This window comes from Patagioenas fasciata, chromosome 4 (assembly GCF_037038585.1).
Source record: "Patagioenas fasciata isolate bPatFas1 chromosome 4, bPatFas1.hap1, whole genome shotgun sequence".
Classification (NCBI taxonomy): Eukaryota; Metazoa; Chordata; class Aves; order Columbiformes; family Columbidae; genus Patagioenas; species Patagioenas fasciata.
Window position 1 is genome coordinate 6,381,058 of NC_092523.1, and position 19,282 is coordinate 6,400,339.

Here is a 19,282-nt window from a genome sequence, read left to right on the forward strand (position 1 = left end):
AACTTCAATAAAGTGAATCTTTAAAAATCCCCTTGCTAGAATCTCACATCAGAGCATTGAGTTAATACAAAGGTACAGGGAGTGACTTACCGCTGTCTTCCCCCCAAACTATTAAATAACAAAACATTCACCCTGGAAAACAGCAGAAACACAATTAAAAATCAGGTATGAATACATTCTAAAAAAAGAAAACAAACCCAAAAGGCATGGCATTCATTAGGTTTACAGACTTCACTAATCAACCTCAACAAAAATCACTAGCATCACCAAACTCAAGCAGCACCTCCTAGTGAGAATATTAGAGATCAAAGGAAAGTATCACCCACTAAGAGGAAAAAAAAGCATGAAATAGATCTACATCCTCTATTTGTTCAAGAAAAATCAGCGTGGCAACTAATTCCCTCGACCAAAATGAACATCTAGAATTTATCCCTCAAAAGTGCAAGTGATTTATCAACAGACACCATTGCAAAGGTGGACTATTCCATAAAACTTACTGAGAACTCAAACAGTAACACTGGCAATGCTTCTCTTGCAAATAAAAACTACTTACTGTGTTATAAAGTAGCAACAGGCTTATGGCTCAACACTAACTTAAAAAAATAAATGAACCATTTTCCAGATCAGATTACTCAAAGTATTTATTCACAAGTACATACGGTATTGAAGGGATGTGGATGTGTTTTCCAAAGAGACATCGTCGTTAGCAATGTTAGAGGCTCTGATGACATTTGTCAAGTGCGCATTTTTTAGGCAGCAAGAGAAAATTGCTATAACTAAACCTTTCTACCAGACCAGGTGAGGTTTCTTCCCCATCTTCAAGCAATGCTCAGTTCCAGCTCACACAGACGCATTCCCCAGGCTTTATAGAACAGGCGGGTACAGGTACAGTACCAGGTGAGTGCTACAAACACCCAAATCAAGGTCACATTCGTAAACTCATCCTCAAATTTCAAGATACAAGGAAACACCTTCTCAGGGCACAACGGTTACTGGAATTTCTGGCTGTTTTCTAAAAGAGCTGGTGCCTCTAGAAGAGCTTCCATGGAGCAATCCCTGGTAGGAAACTTAGTGCACATCCACTGTTCTCAACGGTCACCTGCTGTAACACTGGTGGTATTGATGAAATTCAGGCAGCTCATCAAGAAGCATTACCCACCCTAAAATTCACATTGTGGAGAAGCCCACAGCTAGAACAAGTTACTTCAACTAGCAGGCTCTTAAGACAACAGGCTGCGATATCCTGACATCCACTGGTGAAGAATTGCTACTTTTACACCGAGATACGGTAGCGCTGCTGTTTCTCCCATTGAAGGGCACTGTTTGGGTTTTTTTCTGCTCCAGACTAAATCAGGCACCACCAGAAAACTGAGCAGATCTAGTAAGGAAATTCCTATCTGTAGTCATAGGCTTTATCAAATGATTTACCGCTCAATACTGCTTTCAATGTCTAGAGATAGGGTGTCAGGTTAATTTTAGTAAGTCACACCAAGGTGAATAATGCAGCGTCTGATCTCTGTGTCCTAAAGCCGATATCACCCGTCTGATGCTTGACTGTATACAAAGCATATTAATGCAGTGGATATATGTTCTGTCCTTTTGTGCATTTTTTCAGAGCTTAGCTGTAGGAACTCTAAGTGTCAGCATCAAAGTATCTGCCTACCGCTCACATCAGAAGAGAAATTCCACAGGTATTTGAGTAACAAAACTAAGAATGGCTTTAAACAAATAACGAGACAAGTTTTCGTAACAGCACCTTTATGGAACAAAAGGTTAGCGTTAGACAAGGGCCAGGTTACATGAATTTTCAGTCTTCTATATAATGAAAGCAATCTTGAGTTTAGTCCGTCCTGATAAAAAGTTGTAACGCTCATCTATAGGCACAGTGCTCAGGCTATTTCCAAAGTAAAAAAAGGGCTTTGCATTACTGTGCTGGAAGTGGTTAACAAGAAACATTCCTTATTACATTCTTTTCCACAGAATAATACTTCTCCATTACGTCCCAATGTTATGAGGATTTCAGAACACACAAGCAATGCAATCCTGGTTAAAATAAAGAGGAAATTAAGGTAATGTAAGCTAAAGACCAAAGCAGTTTCATGGTTACAGGCAATTTTTAATATATATTCGCAATGGGAAATCAGATTCGCTTTTGTCAATCAAAATTCCATCTCTCCACACAACAAAGAGAATCCCGTGCCAGTAGAGGACCACACTGTGCATGGTTCACCAGCCTTGAAAAGAAAGTCTGGACTTCAGGCATATCCCACTACGTGGACCAACAACCAACCCCTTCTGATCCAGCAGCTTTGGTTTAATGGACGGAAACTTTGGCCTACGGTTCAAACAAACATACTTGCCAGCAACAAACAAGTAAGATGGGATTTTTTTAAAAAATTAAGTGAAGTGGGATGTATATGTGCATAAAGTCAGTGCCTTGATCCTTAAAAATATCTCTGTAAGTGACTTTACCTTAAAATGGGTAGTGCTTAAGTTACAAAAGATTCAGACCTTCAAGGCTGATTATTTTGTTTATGATGGTTGAAGAAACGGCTCTGCTTCAGGAATTCAGAGGATGAATGGGATTCAGTAGTAATTTATTAATTTGCTGTGATTTACAATGAGGTGATCATGTCTGAACCAAGGAGACATCAAAACTGTTTTAGCCAGGAGGTTTTATGGCTTCCAAAGTCAAATTCAAAGACCAGCGTCAGTCATTTGGGCAACTGAAGATTAGCAGACAAAAGATAAGCGGAGGCCAGGTGCTGCACTGATGTTTTGGAGACAGTATTCCAAAGTGGCTTCTCTTACAGCAATTTCCTTTTCTCAAACTCCTGCAAACAGCACACAAACATTACAGGTAGGGGGAAAAATAGAAAAGCCTTCTATTACTATTTTATTTTAAATTACTTTGTATTTATCTTAGCAAATCTGATTTTTGAAATAAAAAATTAAAATATAAAATGCATAATGTGAGTTAGAGGAAAGGAGGACAAGTATTAGCCCACCTCACAATAACAAACTAGCTATGAAAAACCTGCAATGCTCGACTACAGTCAGTGCATTGCGCTCAGATTGCAATGCTGGCAAAGAACCGCTTGCTCCCAGGCATGGCATAACAGGCTTGAAAATACACTAATTCTGCTTAAGAACTGCAGTAGAATCCTTACAGTAAAGGATTCAAGCCAGGGAAGCAATGAAGTAAAGATTTTCATTTTAGTAAAGGAAAAAACACAACAGAAGAATCCCATAGCGGCCTGTGAGGATGCAATAGTATAGAGCCACCAAGGAAAGAAGTACCTGGAACAGCTGAATTATGAATTTCCTCTGGTTGTAAAGCAATGCCTTTTTTTGGATATGAATTAAGAAAAACGCAAATAGTCTTACTCCAAACATAGGTTTTTCAGCTGTGTGCATTCAATCGTAATTCTGAATTAGTACTTGAAATAGATACACATATATGCCAAGGCTTTCTTTCCTCAAATACCACATTTTCAAATAATGTTTTCATATTTTAAATTAATTTGGGTTCTTTGCATCCAGAAAATATAATTCAACAAGTTGCTATGCTTGAAAGCAAAAGGTAATCTCTTCTCTATTTTGCGATGTATACTTTTTTATAAAAGCAACATTAGATAATATGTGCCCGTGGTTTCATGTAAGTAATAACTGCAGCTTGTTCAGTCAATAGAGTCCTTATGTTTAACCAAGTTCAGAGCAACAGAATATTTCGGTAAGAGGTGTACTCCAACTTGTACTCAAAAGTCGCTTTTTGCTCTGGATGAGTAGGTATACCAATTTTTGAGCAACAAACCTTGTAGATGGTGCTACCCAGCTGAGCAGGAGACATGCTGACAACAACCCCAGCGTGCTGCAGAGCGGCGATCTTCTCCTTAGCTCCACCTTTTCCACCAGCAATGATTGCTCCAGCGTGACCCATCCGCCTGCCTGGAGGAGCAGTCAGCCCAGCGATGAACGACACCACTGGCTTGGCATTTGGACCCTTGGAAGAAAAGACAAGAACACTATGTTATGTGAGGGAAAGTGAGAGGAAAAGCAATTTTTTTTAATATCAACTAGCCAGGAAACTATATTAACAGATATAAACCTCACACAACACAAAACCAACAATCTGAAGAGTCTGGAATACTTTCTCTCCTGATAAGCACCATAAAACAGAAGCAATCAGAAACTTCACAACACCTCTGTACAGAGCCATGTATGTTACAAAAACCAGAATGTTCGCTACAAATATCATTACAGGACTAAAAATCTTAAGTTGGCATTGCTCCCCAGTTTGATTTAATGTGGATAAAGATCCTAACTTCAATTCTTTCTCTTTAATAAAAATATGATGGAGTTTTTTGTCAAGAGAGATCACAGAATCCCAGAATGTCAGGGATTCAAAGGGACCTCAAAAGCTCATCCAGTCCAATGCCCCCACCGGAGCAGGAACACCCAGATGAGGTTACACAGGAAGGTGTCCAGGCGGGTTTGAATGTCTGCAGAGTAGGAGACTCCACAACCCCCCTGGGCAGCCTGGTCCAGTGTTCCGTCACCCTTATTGAGAAGAATTTTCTTCTCATATTTAAGTGGAACTTTTTGTGTTCCAGTTTGAACCCATTGCCCCTTGTCCTATCATTGGTCGTCACTGAGAAGTGCCTGGCTCCATCCTCGTGAAACTCACCCTTTATATATCTGTAAACATTAATGAGGTCCCCCCTCAGTCTCCTCTTCTCCAAGCTCCAGAGCCCCAGCTCCCTCAGCCTTTCCTCACACGGGAGATGCTCCACTCCCTTCAGCATCTTGATTGCCCTACGCTGGACTCTCTCCAGCAGTTCCCTGTCCTTCTGGAGCTGAGGGGCCACAACTGGACACAATATTCCAGGTGTGGTCTCACCAGGGCAGAGTAGAGGGGCAGGAGAACCTCTCTGACCTACCGACCACCCCCTTCTAGCCCACCCCAGGTACCATTGGCTTCCTGGCCACAAGGGCCCAGTGCTGGCTCATGGTCATCCTGCTGTCCACCAGGACCCCCAGGTCCCTTTCCCCTACACTGCTCTCTAATAGGTCATTCCCCAACTTATATTGGAACCTGGGGTTGTTCCTGCCCAGATGCAAGACTCTCTACTTTCCCTGAACTGAGTTTTCCTTGACATGGCAAAAGTTGGCTAACTACCAAGGCATCTGGAAGCAAGCTGTTTAAGACTCACAGAATTATTTTCTTTCAAGAATGCTGCTGCATCTTCTTCAGCATTTCCTCCAATTTCCCCAATCAGTATGATCCCCTCAGTATGAGGATCCTTCAGGAAGACATCAAGGCAGTCAATAAAATTAGTTCCATTGAAGGGATCGCCTCCAATCCCTGAAAAAAAATTCAAACCACACAAAAGAAGACTAACTCAAGGTAATGATACTGCATTTACAACAAAATTTCAAAGTCAATTTCAGCATGAAGAGTATTCCCAAAGGCTCATATGAGGGGTAGCTTTGAAGGTTCTTCCCAAGTCAGTGTGCCAAATTTCTGCTTCAAATATTCCCCTCCCAAAATTTATAGAAAGTTTTGATGTCTGAATAATCACCTTGCAAACCATAGGCAAAATATTGTGCATTACAGAAAGGTTCTGTGTAAGACACTGCAGGACCAAGACCTCAGTTCTAGAATTTTGCTGTAAGAAAACTGAGTTTACTGAACATACCCAACTACATGCCTAAGAATGCCCTGTCCCTTTATAATACTAAATTTATTGGAAAAATGTGTTTCCAGACTGACATATTTGCTGGCAGTTCTCCATTCAAAGCTATTTTTTAGGATTTTATTAATCTGATATGAAAATGATAACAAAGAAGGGTTATATTCTTCGCAGCACATAGGGATCTCATTCTGCAACACAACTGTCGTTCATCAATTTCTTGTAAAAAGAGATTACTTTATATTTCTTCTTGTAAAGAAAAAGCAGATCCATCAAGGTGCAACAGGCGGCTCCTGAGGAAACCTACCAATACAGAGAGACTGGCCCAGTCCAACCTGCGATGTCTGATGAACAGCTTCATATGTCAGGGTTCCAGATCTTGACACAATACCTTTAGGAAAGAAAAGGAGATAAACTTGACACCAACACAGCTACCTAAGCACATGACTAGAGGCAGCTGTTCTTATATTCATGAAAATCACCTTAATAAATGAACGTGAGATGCCAGCTCTTCCAGCTGTCCTCGCCAAAACATGAAAACTCTATATAATATTCTATCTGTACTGTTTCTTGCTTGGCATTTTTTGGCACTTAATTGTCAATGGACTAAGCCTGCCTAGAAAGTCACTGGCTGAGGCACCATTCCTCACACTGCAGCCTTACCAGGAAAGAAAACTGAAAACCAAGGAGAAGAATATACTTCTTGTCTTGTATGTGAGTAGCTGATGCACCGAACTTGAAACAGAGTTGTAGCTCAACAGTTAACAAAAGAACTCTGTATTATCACATCTCCAGTATGGCCAGACACAGACAGATCCTCCAGAACACAAATACGCTGTGCAAATGCAAGTTATCACTATTAAGGTATTTGTTGCTGCAGGTCATTGCTCTACAATACACATACAGTTATCTACATACAGCATTTCCATTACAACTTTACAAGAGTTCACAACATTAGTTTTAAATTCAGGATGAAGGATACTATAGAGCCTATATTAGGGACAAAACATTTGCATGGTTTTTTGTTCATTTTTTCCAAGTCAAGATTTCTGATAATACCACAATAGAGGTTTCCAGGAAAAACAGACATCTTCCACCTACTTCATGTCATCTAACAAGGAATATAGTAAGTATATTTCATTAATAGAGGAAAAAATACACCACTATATTAACAACTTCAGTTTGATCAACTGTTTACACTGTTGGACAGCACAGATTACTAGCAAAAGTTGTGGGATTTTTTGTTTGCTTGGGTTGTTTTTTTGCAAAATGCTTCTTCCTGTTTACTATAAAGATCAAATTACCTCACAGACGCTACAGATAAAGGTCCAAAGACTGTGGCTATTTTTATAGCTTGCATGCCAAGATTATCAAATGATTCTTGGACGCCTCACAGTAATAGAAAGCTGAGGAGCGTATTACCAAAGGTCATAGTCTTAAACAACGCTGGGAAGATGGCAAAGTTACATTTTTATTCCCTGATCCTTGGGTCGCCATTGAAAACATTTCCAGCAATGGTGGGGCAACTGGACTCAAGATTAAAAATGTTCTTTTGCATTTGATGTGCCTTGCATTCCGATTCTAATATCTTGTGACTATTAAACATTTCTTGTAGGTGTTCAAAAAATCTTAACAGAGCTTTGATTCAGAAGTGGTTAAGCAGCAGCGATAGTTTCTTGTGTTAGAGAAACTGCACGGAGTCCATGTAGTTCAAGAGCATGGAGCAGATTTTGCCACAGTAAACACACTTTCCCTCAAAAGAAATGGTAATGTTGCAAGGGTACTGTGTTCAAATTAAACTGATTAACCCACCAACAGATAACAGCAGCATATGCTGACTACATTTTCAAAGCTCTGTTTAAGTACAAATGTGTATTTTGGAAGAATTTTCTCTATAGCTCCCAAATGGCATTATTTTTAAAATAATCTGCCTTTCTGGCCTTAATTCCACTGTCTAAGAAGTGGGTATATTTGCCACTTCCACTCACCATGGTGTAGCTGTCTAAACTATCATTATAAACTTGCCTGTAATCTCTTTGCTATAATGCTGAGCTCACTGTAGGTGTAGGATCTAGTCCAGGAGCCAAGCTGCTGGAAGGAAGAGCACTGGGGTGCTTAGTGCTCTCAAATCCCAAGATAAATGGAGGTGTTAAGGAAACTAAGTCAATCACATTATCTAAGGAAATTTCCGATTGTTTTGCCTCTACTGTCAGTTTTCAGTGCCTGCTACTGAGTCATTTTGACCTTTGGGACTGATAATTGTGAAGTCCACTTATAAAAGGAAGGAGACAAAGCTGTTACACAGAGTGTCAACTGTCCTCAGGGCAGCATGTGACAAGCCTCACGAAGAACACCAGAGCACCAAACTTCAGGTTTAGATGATGCATAAATATTCATAAACTCACCAATTCTTCCCTTCTTGTGAATGTGACCAGGCATGATACCAATTTTACATTCTCCAGGCTAAGGAAAGAGTGGGAGAAGTCAGATGGAACATTCAAACCATCACTAAGAATGGTTCAGCCTTGGAGTAAATCCAGCATTCACTTACATTGATGACTCCAGGGCAGTTCGGGCCCACTAGTCGAGTCTTATCCTGCCGAACCAGTCTGTGTTTAACCCGAACCATATCCTGCTGGGGAATACCTTCAGTAATGCAAACAACTAAGGGCATTTCTGCATCGATTGCTTCATTGATCGCAGCAGCAGCAAACGGAGGAGGTACATATATAACAGTGGCAGAAGCACCGGTTTGTTCTTTGGCCTACAATTGACATAACAGAAAAGATACTTAGTGTTTAGCAGGGCCAAAGAGGACATTTGACAACTAATCATTTAAAATATGTCCCTTCACAGGCATGAATTAAGTAAATGGATACTTATTAACTTACTGTAAACAAAGCAAGTGTTAAATTGACTGAGGATGGGACACACGCAGCACAACTAGGGAACTGAGAACTAAGCACTGCCTGGAAAGGATCTGCCTTATGAACACCACCATAAATACACCTAGATAACAGTTTACTAAATATTCATCATACAAAACAGAATTAATCAAAAAAGAGCTGCACACAAAGTGTATCCAGACTCTGAACTTCACACTGGAAGCCAAACTCATGCCTGACTACACTGAACTATTTTACACTGACATCCATGGCTCAAACATTTGCCTCTCTGGTGTGAGCAATGAAATAAGGAGCTCTTCAACAGCATTAAATTGTCTGCCCCCCAGACATTTCTGCAAATTACCTCCTTCACAGAATTAAACACAGGCAGACCCAGATGAGTTTTCCCTCCTTTTCCTGGAGAAATGCCCCCAACTAGATTGGTGCCATAGTCCAACGCCTGCTGGCTGTGAAAGGTGCCCTGTAAGAGAGAAAACACGTTAAAAGGCACGTAATAGCAAATAAATGAACTTAAACATACATTCAATGTTATCTATAATTCTGAAGGCAATTTACAGCACTTATTTGCAATGAGTAGTTTTCACTATGTACACACAACCAGCTATTTTGAAGAGTGCATCAACACGTTTTAAATAGCTTCAGAATATGCTACGCTTTTCCTTTTAAATCAGTGTACTGCACACTAAAGGATATTTTGTCTTATACTGCTAATACACCTGCAGACATAGCAGCCACGTTTTATTTTCCACATCAAGTCTGGCAGATGACAAACAATACAATGGAGCAGCAGAAATTAGCATTCTCATCCATGATGGTAAGGTTTTTGTAGTTTGTAAACCTCCCTTCACAATAAAACAATCACCAACTTTTAACTTGTATACAATAAAAAGGCTTAAAATCAAAAGAGAGGACTGAAAACCAAGTTTTAAGTTTGTGCACAAGTGAAAAAAAAATCTGGTCTATTGAATTTAAGGAAAAAAAAAAAAATCTATTTGGACCAAAGAGAGAAAACTACAGTGCTGAAGGGACCTTCCTGATCATGAAGTCCAGCTTCCTATCAACACAGGCAAAGCTGGCATAGAATCCCTATTATACATTATTACGGGTTTTGGACAACTAACTTTCTGAACTAAAAGGCTGACAGAAGAAAGAGTTCATTTACATACCTGTTTGCCTGTAAAACCCTGACAGATAACCTTTGTATTTTTGCTAATATACAGATTTTTCCTTGATGCCGAGTAGGAGCAGTGTCGGACTCCATTCTGTTGCACTAGAGACAAAAAGAAAAGAGAGGACAAACCATAAATCCACTGCTTTGTTAGAATCTAAGTCAAAAAAGCCCCATCAAGTAAGTGTATATATATTAATGCTTAAATCAAAAGATTAGTTGATCGAGGTGTTCATGCTTTCAAAAGGCTGCTCTGAAAGTTGTAAGTACTGAGGACTTGTTATTCTAAGTTATTAAACACCTGTAGTTCACTCTGTCTATCATCGCGATTACTCAGTTAGCCAGGAATCAGGCTGGGTATTTCTCATACTGGGTACTTAATATCAGAACTGCAGTCATGATTAACAGACAGAAACAACATGTGAACCACTATTGTCATTTGCAAATGAATGTGTCTCTGTCCTCTAATAAATTCTGCAAAGTGACAAAGCAGAACTAAAATCCCGATATTCCAGAGGCTGTTACAACATAGGTACTATGTTATATTAATACCAGATATTAAGACCATGTTATTAATACCTTTTGTGAGCATAGCACAGCCCATACTAAACAACGAGACACTGAAGAAGTGGAGGGTCCCTCAGTCCAGGTGAGACCTAATGCCAAGCAAGACACACAGCAAGACCTTTTTCCAGCAGATGCCTCGCTATGGAGCACATATATCCCTGCTTGAAATGCACTTGGGCTCGTGAGGCAACACACCTCTCCGGATACTCCACTAGAAGCATTTTCAATTTAGTTCTCACAACTCTGGTCCTGAAAAAACTGAACAACTAGAGAAAAATCAGCAGAACACAATGCTGGTATCCAAAAGCCAAGGAGAATGACTGAGTCTCTGCTGAAGGGAAGGATATGTTGATATCAAATTATGAAAAAGAAATGCACAGAGTGTTATCATGCAAGAAAACTCAAGATGAGGACAAAGAGGTGTTTTGGTATAAAAAAGGATGTGCACATTGCCTATACTCATTGCCATGAGCTTTTTCAAATATCAGAGTTCTGATGCAATCGGAACCAATCTCCTCCTTGCAAGTGTTCTATCTAAAAGCCGTATCTTGTGTTTATGGTGAACATGGGACAGTACAGTTCTAGTACAGAAAGTGACATCAGTATGTCACTATAGACCCCTTCAGTTCTATTAAAACTTTTCCACTTAGGATTTGAGAAAATAAAAAGCCAAATCAAAATAAAAACAGGAGATCCTGAATCAGAGTCCCTGTATTGTTCAACATACTTTCTCAGGCATGCCCGAAACAGAGAGATCTTTTTCTTTTGCTCAGAAAGGAAGCAACAGCTATTAATAGGAAAAGGGTAAAAAATTGTATTCTTCAATATCAACTGTTAATGCACAGAATTTATTGAGATGTATTATTGACACTTTGTAATAACACAATTTCTATACGGTAGTAAAAAGTGCAGAAAATAACAACCATGAATTTACAGATCTCTACCACAAAGAGCTACATAGTAGAAGTCTTCCACAGTGCTTTTGCCAACTAGATTTTAATGATGCACTACTTTAACGCTTTACTTCTATTCAAGAAAAAGTGAGAAGCAAAACCATGCCAGAAGAAGCCTACAGACAGTGTTATTGCTAAATCTAAGGTCCTTTCTCTGTTCTTAAAAAGCATAACACAGAATCACAGAACTTCAGCCACCTCCTGCCGCTCTCCAAGGAGCTGTGGCAGCACCTCAGACCAACACAAAGTCAAATTCATCTATTTTTTAAAAAGAAATGTACAGTCTTCCACACAGTAAACTTGTTACAAAAGTGATAAAAGGGCATATCAGCTTACTGACCTGCAGGGTTTCAAGCTATATCACAACTTTATCCACTAATACTGTTACAAAACTTGTTACACCAGGGAGAAATACAAAGCAGTAATGGCCAAAATACTGACGCTAAGTTCTAATAAAACAGGTTATGAGGCTGGATGTGGAAAGGTAGAGAAAAGTCTTGCTGGTCCGTGCCACAGCTACAGAAATCAGTGCAGCATTGTCTTTGAGGATGATCCCCTGTGAAGAAGCTGTTACCATCACGACCTACCAGCAGCGGAGAATGTTTGGAAAGCCCTGCAAGGGTAAAGAATGAACAGGCAACACCAAACTAACTCAAATCCAAGTCTTACACCTATTGTCTGTGCTACAACACTGACAAATTCACCTGCAAAATGAGAGGGCTGCTTGCCAGGCACACAGCACTCCGTAATTTCAGCATTTTGTAAAAATAAAACCACAACCAACGAACCACCACCTCACACCACGACTTTGACAAATAGTCACGTCTTTCTCTATACCTAAAAAGCAATTCTACAGTTCCAGTTCAGCTGTCCATTCCGTATTTAAAAATATTTATACCCTTGCACAAAAATGTTTTTGAAAGCTTAGGTTTGGCAATTCTCAGTTTTGAGAAGGCTATATAGATATATTTTTCAAGGATAAGAATGCTTTTGAGCATTTTCCAAGCTGTGAAAGTGCAAAAATAATTAAAAAAATATTTATTTTTATTTGCTGATAATTACAAACCAGCTTAAATTCCAAGCTTTCTACAGATTTACTCATGAAACTGTATGTGCTTCTTACATAACTGAAGAGTCCTGGTCCAGAGAAAACGCAGCTGGTTCAAAGAAGCCATAGGCTTGAGCTGTTTGCTGTCTTCAAAGAGAAGCAGCTTAACATGGGTACATGTCTGGGGAGAGATATATTTTGAAAAAAATATATTAAAAAATTTAAAAATCACCTTGTACTTTCTGAGCTGGAGGAGTACGAGCTTTGGTGGGTTTCTAATATAATGCAGCTCTAAATTTCTCCCCATGGCCTTGTCCGAAGCAGAAAAATTTACCCCTGGTTATCAGCACAGCAGGAGCACCAGAAGCATCGGTTGAGATGAGGTTCCACTACACGTGGCACAACCAGAAAGTCCTGGGTGCAAACAGCTGGCAGTTTAAATAGTTAGGACAGATATAAGATGAGAAGGAAACAGGTGGGAAATCAAAATGGCACGTCTAAGTTCACAGCAGGTAAGAGCCAGAAATAGAATCCAAGTCTCAATTTCCACCCAGGACCTTCATTCACCAGCAGCTACTGCTGCACAACTTCCAGCGCCAGTTCATGCAATTGCTTTTACTAGAACAAATCAGAGTGGCTGAGTATAAATGTACATTCTCAAGAAGACAGGACAAAACCAAGAAAAGCAACATGATTTGCTCTTCTGGTTACCAGGATTCAGCCGTGAACCAGTAAAAGCCAAACTCATTGGTGATGCTATTTTAATGCACACGTCTAAATTACAAGCCAAGTTACAAAGGTCCAGATGAAGCCCTAAAGCATAAGGACAAGTCTTATCAAATCCAAATCTTACTGAAAGCGCAGTGAACTGCTCTATTTTATATAATCAGAGGTCTAACATAATACTCTTTTCAAAAGGTCTAGTATGTTAAAAACTGCATAATCTTTCCCAGGCAATCCCTTTCACTTCTGCCCTCTCTCTGACCTGTTTTGTGTATTTCGTGGTTTAAAAAAAAAAGTTATGCAAATAAAAAGATGCATTTATTTGGGGTTCCCAGTACTTTAGCATCTATGTAGCTAAAGAAACATATTGTGGCAAGAAGCTGTTTTGTCCATTGTATAGGACAACCGAGTAGTTATGAAGAGTACTCAAATACCAAAACTCTGCTGTTGCAGGGTAGACTTGAAAAGGAAGATCTAAATCGAGCAGAGGGGCACAAGCCTGCATATAAAACATCAGTTGTTTTACAACCAAGAAACTTTACTAGAAATGAAGGAACAGATTTACCTCCAACACACACACTGCTGGGAGTTATTCTTGCATTTCCATGGAACAAGGGCCCAGCTGAGCCCAGAATTCAACTGCAGTCTGAGTAGCAAACAAACTCAGTTACATTTACTTCTTAACTAAAAACTCACAATTTGTAGCCTTGAGCAGGGCTTTAAGCTCTCTTGGGTATTACAATTACAAAGCTCGCCTGGAAAAATACCCTTATTTCATTAAGTCCAAACACAAATTTACATGTTACAAAGAAAACTGACCCATTTGCAAGGTATTTTAAAGCACACATCAAATGTAAATACTGTTTGCACTGAACTTCCAGGCACCTCTTGAGTAGCACCTCCCAACGACAAATCTAATTTAAAATGACTCAACCCAAGCTTATTTGCCCAGCTTATTTGGGTTGTGCAAGCCAGCTGACAGGACAGATACTAAGGGCTAAATCTCTTCCTCACTCAAACCTTAAAAAGCTGAAAAGTTGTTATTTTCAGGACTTCTTGCAAGATTTCCTAGACCCATGGAAAGAAATCCAATCAAAGTGCCTCCTTCTTACCCACATTTATCCCAGACAAAAAAAGATAAGTTTGGTAGTTAAGGTAGCATCTGAGGATGCTCAAAAAACGAGCACAATATAAAAGCAAGGTGAAAGAGCAGATTCTTCTCTAGGACCTGAGCAGATACCTACGTTGCCAGAACACTGACAAGCAATATGTGAAATTCTTCCTCTATTACTCCTTGAAATAGCCAGAGGACTTGGAGATGAAGGAAGATACTCCTTTTTCTTTCTATTATCTGTGTAAGGAAAGAAGAAAGCCTCAGAAATCATATGGGTGACAATAAAAATGGGGAAAGCGGAGGCCAGTGCAGGGAAACTCAAGGAAGGACTGAGGTGCAAAAAGCGCTACTTAAAACACTAAGTGTTCTACCCACACATGCACATTCCCCTCTCCCGTATTTTCCGTCAGTTACAGATCTTCAGTTTGTTCCTGAGAAATCCTTTCAACATTTTGTACATGTTTAATTTGCATTTTTATGATGATCTCCTCCCTCTGCCTACAAAGGCACGGCCTGAAGAAGACAAAACAGAAACAACTCCGGACAGCTTCTTACATTATAGAGGAGTATATGTATTTTTAAGTTTGTCAAAGACCGAAACCCTCCAATAAGTTTCAGAGTTTACTGACTAGAAGCTCAACATTAACATATTCCACATGCAGCTTGCTATCCCAGTTCTTCATTAGGTTTTAGCCTTCGTTATCAAGTCATACATTTATATTCACACACAGTTAGATTTGGAGAATTTTCTCCCCAAATTCACCCTGGAAGATAACACTTACATTAGCAGAAGATGATCCTTATTGATAAAGAAGCTTCCATGCTATTGAGGGATTGCTCAGAATATTTTACTGCATTATTTAAGAGGATTATGGATCAGAGGATTTCTAGGTATCACTCCCCAGCCTCTCTTCTCTCCCCCTTCCCTTGCCAAATTCCTCTTATTTATGGAAACCCCAACCTATGAAGATAGCACAGGACTTCAGGAATTAAGTAAATTAATCAGGCTGTAAAGAACAGATGCAATGACTACGCTACACCCACCAAATTAAACCAGAACTAAGACTACTGAGCAAACGACATCCATAAAAATCTCAGTTATTTCAACACACCTCTCTTTCCTAATCAAAAAACCCCTCCTGGCGATGGACATCATGCTATGGGGAACCACAGGAGACACGATGGCATTTAACGAAAAGCTTTCTCCTGAATTTAAGAGGCTGAAATAAAGTGAAGCACCTCATTGAATTTACAATATTGAAATTGCATTGAAAATGTAAAGGAAACAAGCAAATCTTCTCAGTACAAATCAACTATTTCTTGTATGCCAACAAACTGTTTCTCCCCATGTAAACTCCACTAAGAATGCGCACAGATAAAGGTGTGCGAGCTTTCCTCCCTCCACACTGTTGACATAAAAACAACTACATAAGTCTTCAGTTTGGATTGTTATTTCTGCAGAAATTCTTTTTAAGGTTACTTACATTATTTACCATAATCTAAGGGCTCTGCAAAGCCTTCTAACAAGCCCAGAACAGAACAGACTCTCTTCAAAGTGCTGTACACACTGATACTGGTCTTTCTTGATCTGTGTCCATACACGAACAGTGCTCTGAGCTGATTTTTGAGCAAGCACTTACCATTCATTGACATATTTCATCCCACGTTTTCACAACTTCCTGAACTGAACCTTAGGGATCCACACCCTGCGTGTTTGCTTCACCGAAAAAAAACACGACACACTAGAAACTCATGGTTTTAAATCACCACTGAGAGAAGCAGATGTTAATTATTTGTTATGAAAACATGCGAAATCCAAATTTAAGGTTTTAGCTGTCTTACCATTTTATAAAGAGCATCAAATCAAGCTAAGAAATCGCAATGAAGAACTACTTTGTCTTGCAGGATTTTTCTTTAAATGACTCCATGAACTGTTTAGAACAGAACATTTCTTGAGCCATTTACACCACTTCTTCTCCACACCCCCAAAATGATCTTAATCACTCTTGGCTGAATCTCTTATTGCTCTATGTAAAGTGATCAATGTGGGTTTTTAACAGGTAAAACTGCACCCAAGAGTAGCTTTGTTGGGAGTACAAATTAACCTGAAGTGGAGGTGCTACTGTCCCATCTGTTCCTCTCCATCAGAACCAATTCTCATCTGGCTCAGGGGAGACACTTCAAGGAGCTGAATTGGCAAAAATTTAACAGTACAGAAAAAATATACAGTTTTCTGCTTCTGATTATGGAACATGAGGTAGGAATGGATACCTGGGGGATGGTAGGTGTGCCACAGGAACATCTCAGACCAGCTTGAAATGTTGTGGGGTCACATTACTACACCCTGACCTGCAAGTTACCACCACACTGAGACTAAAAATTCGGTGAAATGAGGTAGGTTTGTCCATTCATTCTCAGCTGCAAGAAGAAAGACTAATGCACCAATTCCCCAGTCTAGATTCCAAGAAATTGCTCTTATGCCTGGGCATACCCGTACTGATTTTAGCAAATGATGCAGCATTAACTGCATTAAAAAAAATACACTGAAAAGTAAAAAAGAGGCACTTTATTTTTTTTTATGGTCTTCAGAACAGCACGTATAAAGAGTTTCAAGCTGAAGTATTAGTCTCAGACTGCTTGTGTTCACCATAATTAAAGGCTAATATTATTCTTGACAACAAAAACAACTTTAGCAACACATGTTGAAACCACAGGACAATTTAGGGGGCTCAAGAGGTCTCTAGTCCAAACCACCACCATGTGAAGTGACGAAATCCAACTCTATCAGCTTCTTCCAGGTCTTGTCAAGTTTTGAGTATTTCCAGTGATATAATGAAGAGAACAACTTTTCTGGGTCTGACCACAGAATCCCAGACTGGTTGGGGTTGGAAGGGACCTCTGGAGATCATCCAGTCCAACCCACCTGCTCAAGCAGGTTCACCAGAGCAGATCACACAGGAAGGTGTCCAGGCGGGTTTGAATGTCTCCAGAGAAGGAGACTCCACAGCCTCTCTGGGCAGCCTGGTCCAGGGCTCTGGCACCTCAAAGTAAAGAACTTTCTCCTCATATTCAGATGGAACCTCCTGTGCTTCAGTCTCTGCCCATTGCCCCTCATCCTATCATTGGGCACCACTGAAAGGAGTCTGGTCCATCCTCTTGACACCCACCTTGAGATATTTATAAATATTGATGAGAGCCCCTCTCAACCTCTGCCCTCCAGGAAATTTCTTAACTCTTTTAAAAATAGTTTTCCTTGCAGCCACATGTGCCCTGTACCACCATGCACCTCCCAAAGGAGCTTCCATCTTCCCTGCGATACCTGTATTACTAATTATTAGACTGTATTTTAAGAAATTATAGAACTCATAGTTTAGGAGAACATTAAGGTAGCAACCTTTAAAGATTAACCAACCTTGAACCATAGAATCTTTGTACTTAGTAATTATACCGTATTCTTAAAAGTGACATGGATTTACAACATATTCTTTTAAAACACATAACTGAGAAGTAACTGAGAAACATGCCTATGTTACTTAGCATTGCCTAAACAGATAGCTTGTGTTAGAATAGGCATGGAATATGTTTATGGTTGTCAAGAATTGTAATGAATATGTGATTGTTCTGTCAATACAAGCTATGTATAACCAACTGATTGGCAGCAGACCTATGAAGGGACAACTCCATCCAGCCCCAGCACTGATTATGAAATGCTACTTTTAAAATCACGGAATGTCAGGGATTGGAAGGGACCTGGAAAGCTCATCCAGTGCAACACCCCTGCTGGAGCAGGAACACCCAGATGAGGTTACACAGGAAGGTGTCCAGGTGGGTTTGAATGTCTGCAGAGAAGGAGACTCCACAACCTCCCTGGGCAGCCTGGTCCAAGCTCTGGCACCCTCACTGGGATGAAGTTTCTTCTCATATTTAAGTGGAACCTTTTCTGTTCCAGTTTGTATCCACTGCCCCTTGTCCTACCATTGGTTGTCACCCAGAAGAGCCTGGCTCCATCCTCATGACACTCACCCTTTATATATCTGTAAACATGAGTGAGGTCACCCCTCAGTCTCCTCCAAGCTCCAGAGCCCCAGCTCCCTCAGCCTTTCCTCACACGAGAGATGCTCCACTCCCTTCAGCATCTTTGTTGCCCTGCGCTGGACTCTCTCCAGCAGTTCCCTGTCCTTCTGGAACTGAGGGGCCCAGAACTGGACACAATATTCCAGATGTGGTCTCACCAGGGCAGAGTAGAGGGGCAGGAGAACCTCTCTGACCTACTGACCCCCCGCCCCTCTAATACACCCCAGGATGCCATTGGCCTTCTTGGCCACAAGGGCACAGTGCCGGCTCAGAATCTCAGAACGGGGTGTTAAGAGTCTGTCACTCGGTCAATTTTACGCTATCACCTCACGCTGTGGAAGCGGAGCCGCCGATACCGGAAAACAGCCCCGGGCCCCAGCCCTGCCAGTAGGCCGAGGCCGAGCAGAGCGGTTTGCTCACGTCCCCTAGAGGACTGGCAATACCCCGGGGTACAGCTGCCCTGTCCCGGGGTGACCTTGCCCCGCCGCAGGCCCGTGGCGGGCACAGGCCGGGCCCCGGCGGACCGGTCTCCCCAGGCCCCGCGGCCTAGAGCGGGGAGCGCAGGCCGCGGCGGAGCGCGGTTGCCAGGCAGCGGGGAGAGGGCCCCGCAGCGCCCGCGGCCCGGCGCGGAGGTGGTGCCGGCGGCCCGGTACTCACGGCGGAGGAAGCGGCCCAGCGGGCGGGCAGCGGCGCGGCTGCAGCCGGACATCGTCCCCTTCGGCAATGACACCGGCCCGGCGGATCGCGGCGGGCGGGCGGCCCTGCGCGGCGCCTGAGCACTGCCCAACCCGGCGTGGCGGCGGGCAGCCCCGCGAGCCGATTGGTTCAATCGCGAGGGCCCCCCCACTATGGGTAGCCTATTAAAGACGAGATGGCGGGGCGGAAGGAGCCTCGCGGGGCATTGTGGGCGTTGTAGTCCTGAGGGGCCGCCCCGTGGCATAGGTGCCGCGCTGTGACATTCGTAATGTCTAGCCTTAGAAAAAGGTTCTTCACCCAGAGCGTGCTGGACACTGGAACAGGCTCCCCAGGGAGGTGT

At 41.4% G+C, this 19,282-nt stretch overlaps 1 protein-coding gene across 1 annotated transcript; it reads right to left on the reverse strand.

Moving 5' to 3' along the window:
- Positions 1-1,741: 1,741 nt before the first annotated feature.
- SUCLG1 (succinate-CoA ligase GDP/ADP-forming subunit alpha) lies at positions 1,742-19,052 on the reverse strand. The gene is made up of 9 exons (XM_065837417.2): positions 18,904-19,052; positions 9,766-9,869; positions 8,943-9,059; positions 8,245-8,457; positions 8,099-8,156; positions 6,001-6,084; positions 5,214-5,365; positions 3,815-4,003; positions 1,742-2,834 (listed from the first exon to the last, which is right to left on the reverse strand). Exons 1-9 carry the CDS (start codon positions 18,953-18,955, stop codon positions 2,808-2,810), a joined length of 996 nt encoding a protein of 331 aa, XP_065693489.1. The 5' UTR covers positions 18,956-19,052; the 3' UTR covers positions 1,742-2,807.
- Between the last annotated feature and the right edge of the window lie 230 nt (positions 19,053-19,282).

Bases quoted from the DNA above. Each gene is read 5' to 3' on its own strand.
- SUCLG1 (XM_065837417.2), bottom strand. From the start codon at position 18,955: ATGTCCGGCTGCAGCCGCGCCGCTGCCCGCCCGCTGGGCCGCTTCCTC. The intron at 6,085-8,098 runs GTGAGTTTATGA...TCTTTCCTAAAG, and splicing joins TCACAAGAAGGGAAGAATTG to GTATTGTGTCAAGATCTGGA. The intron at 2,835-3,814 runs GTTTGTTGCTCA...TGCTGTTTGCAG, and splicing joins TGGGTAGCACCATCTACAAG to GAGTTTGAGAAAAGGAAATT.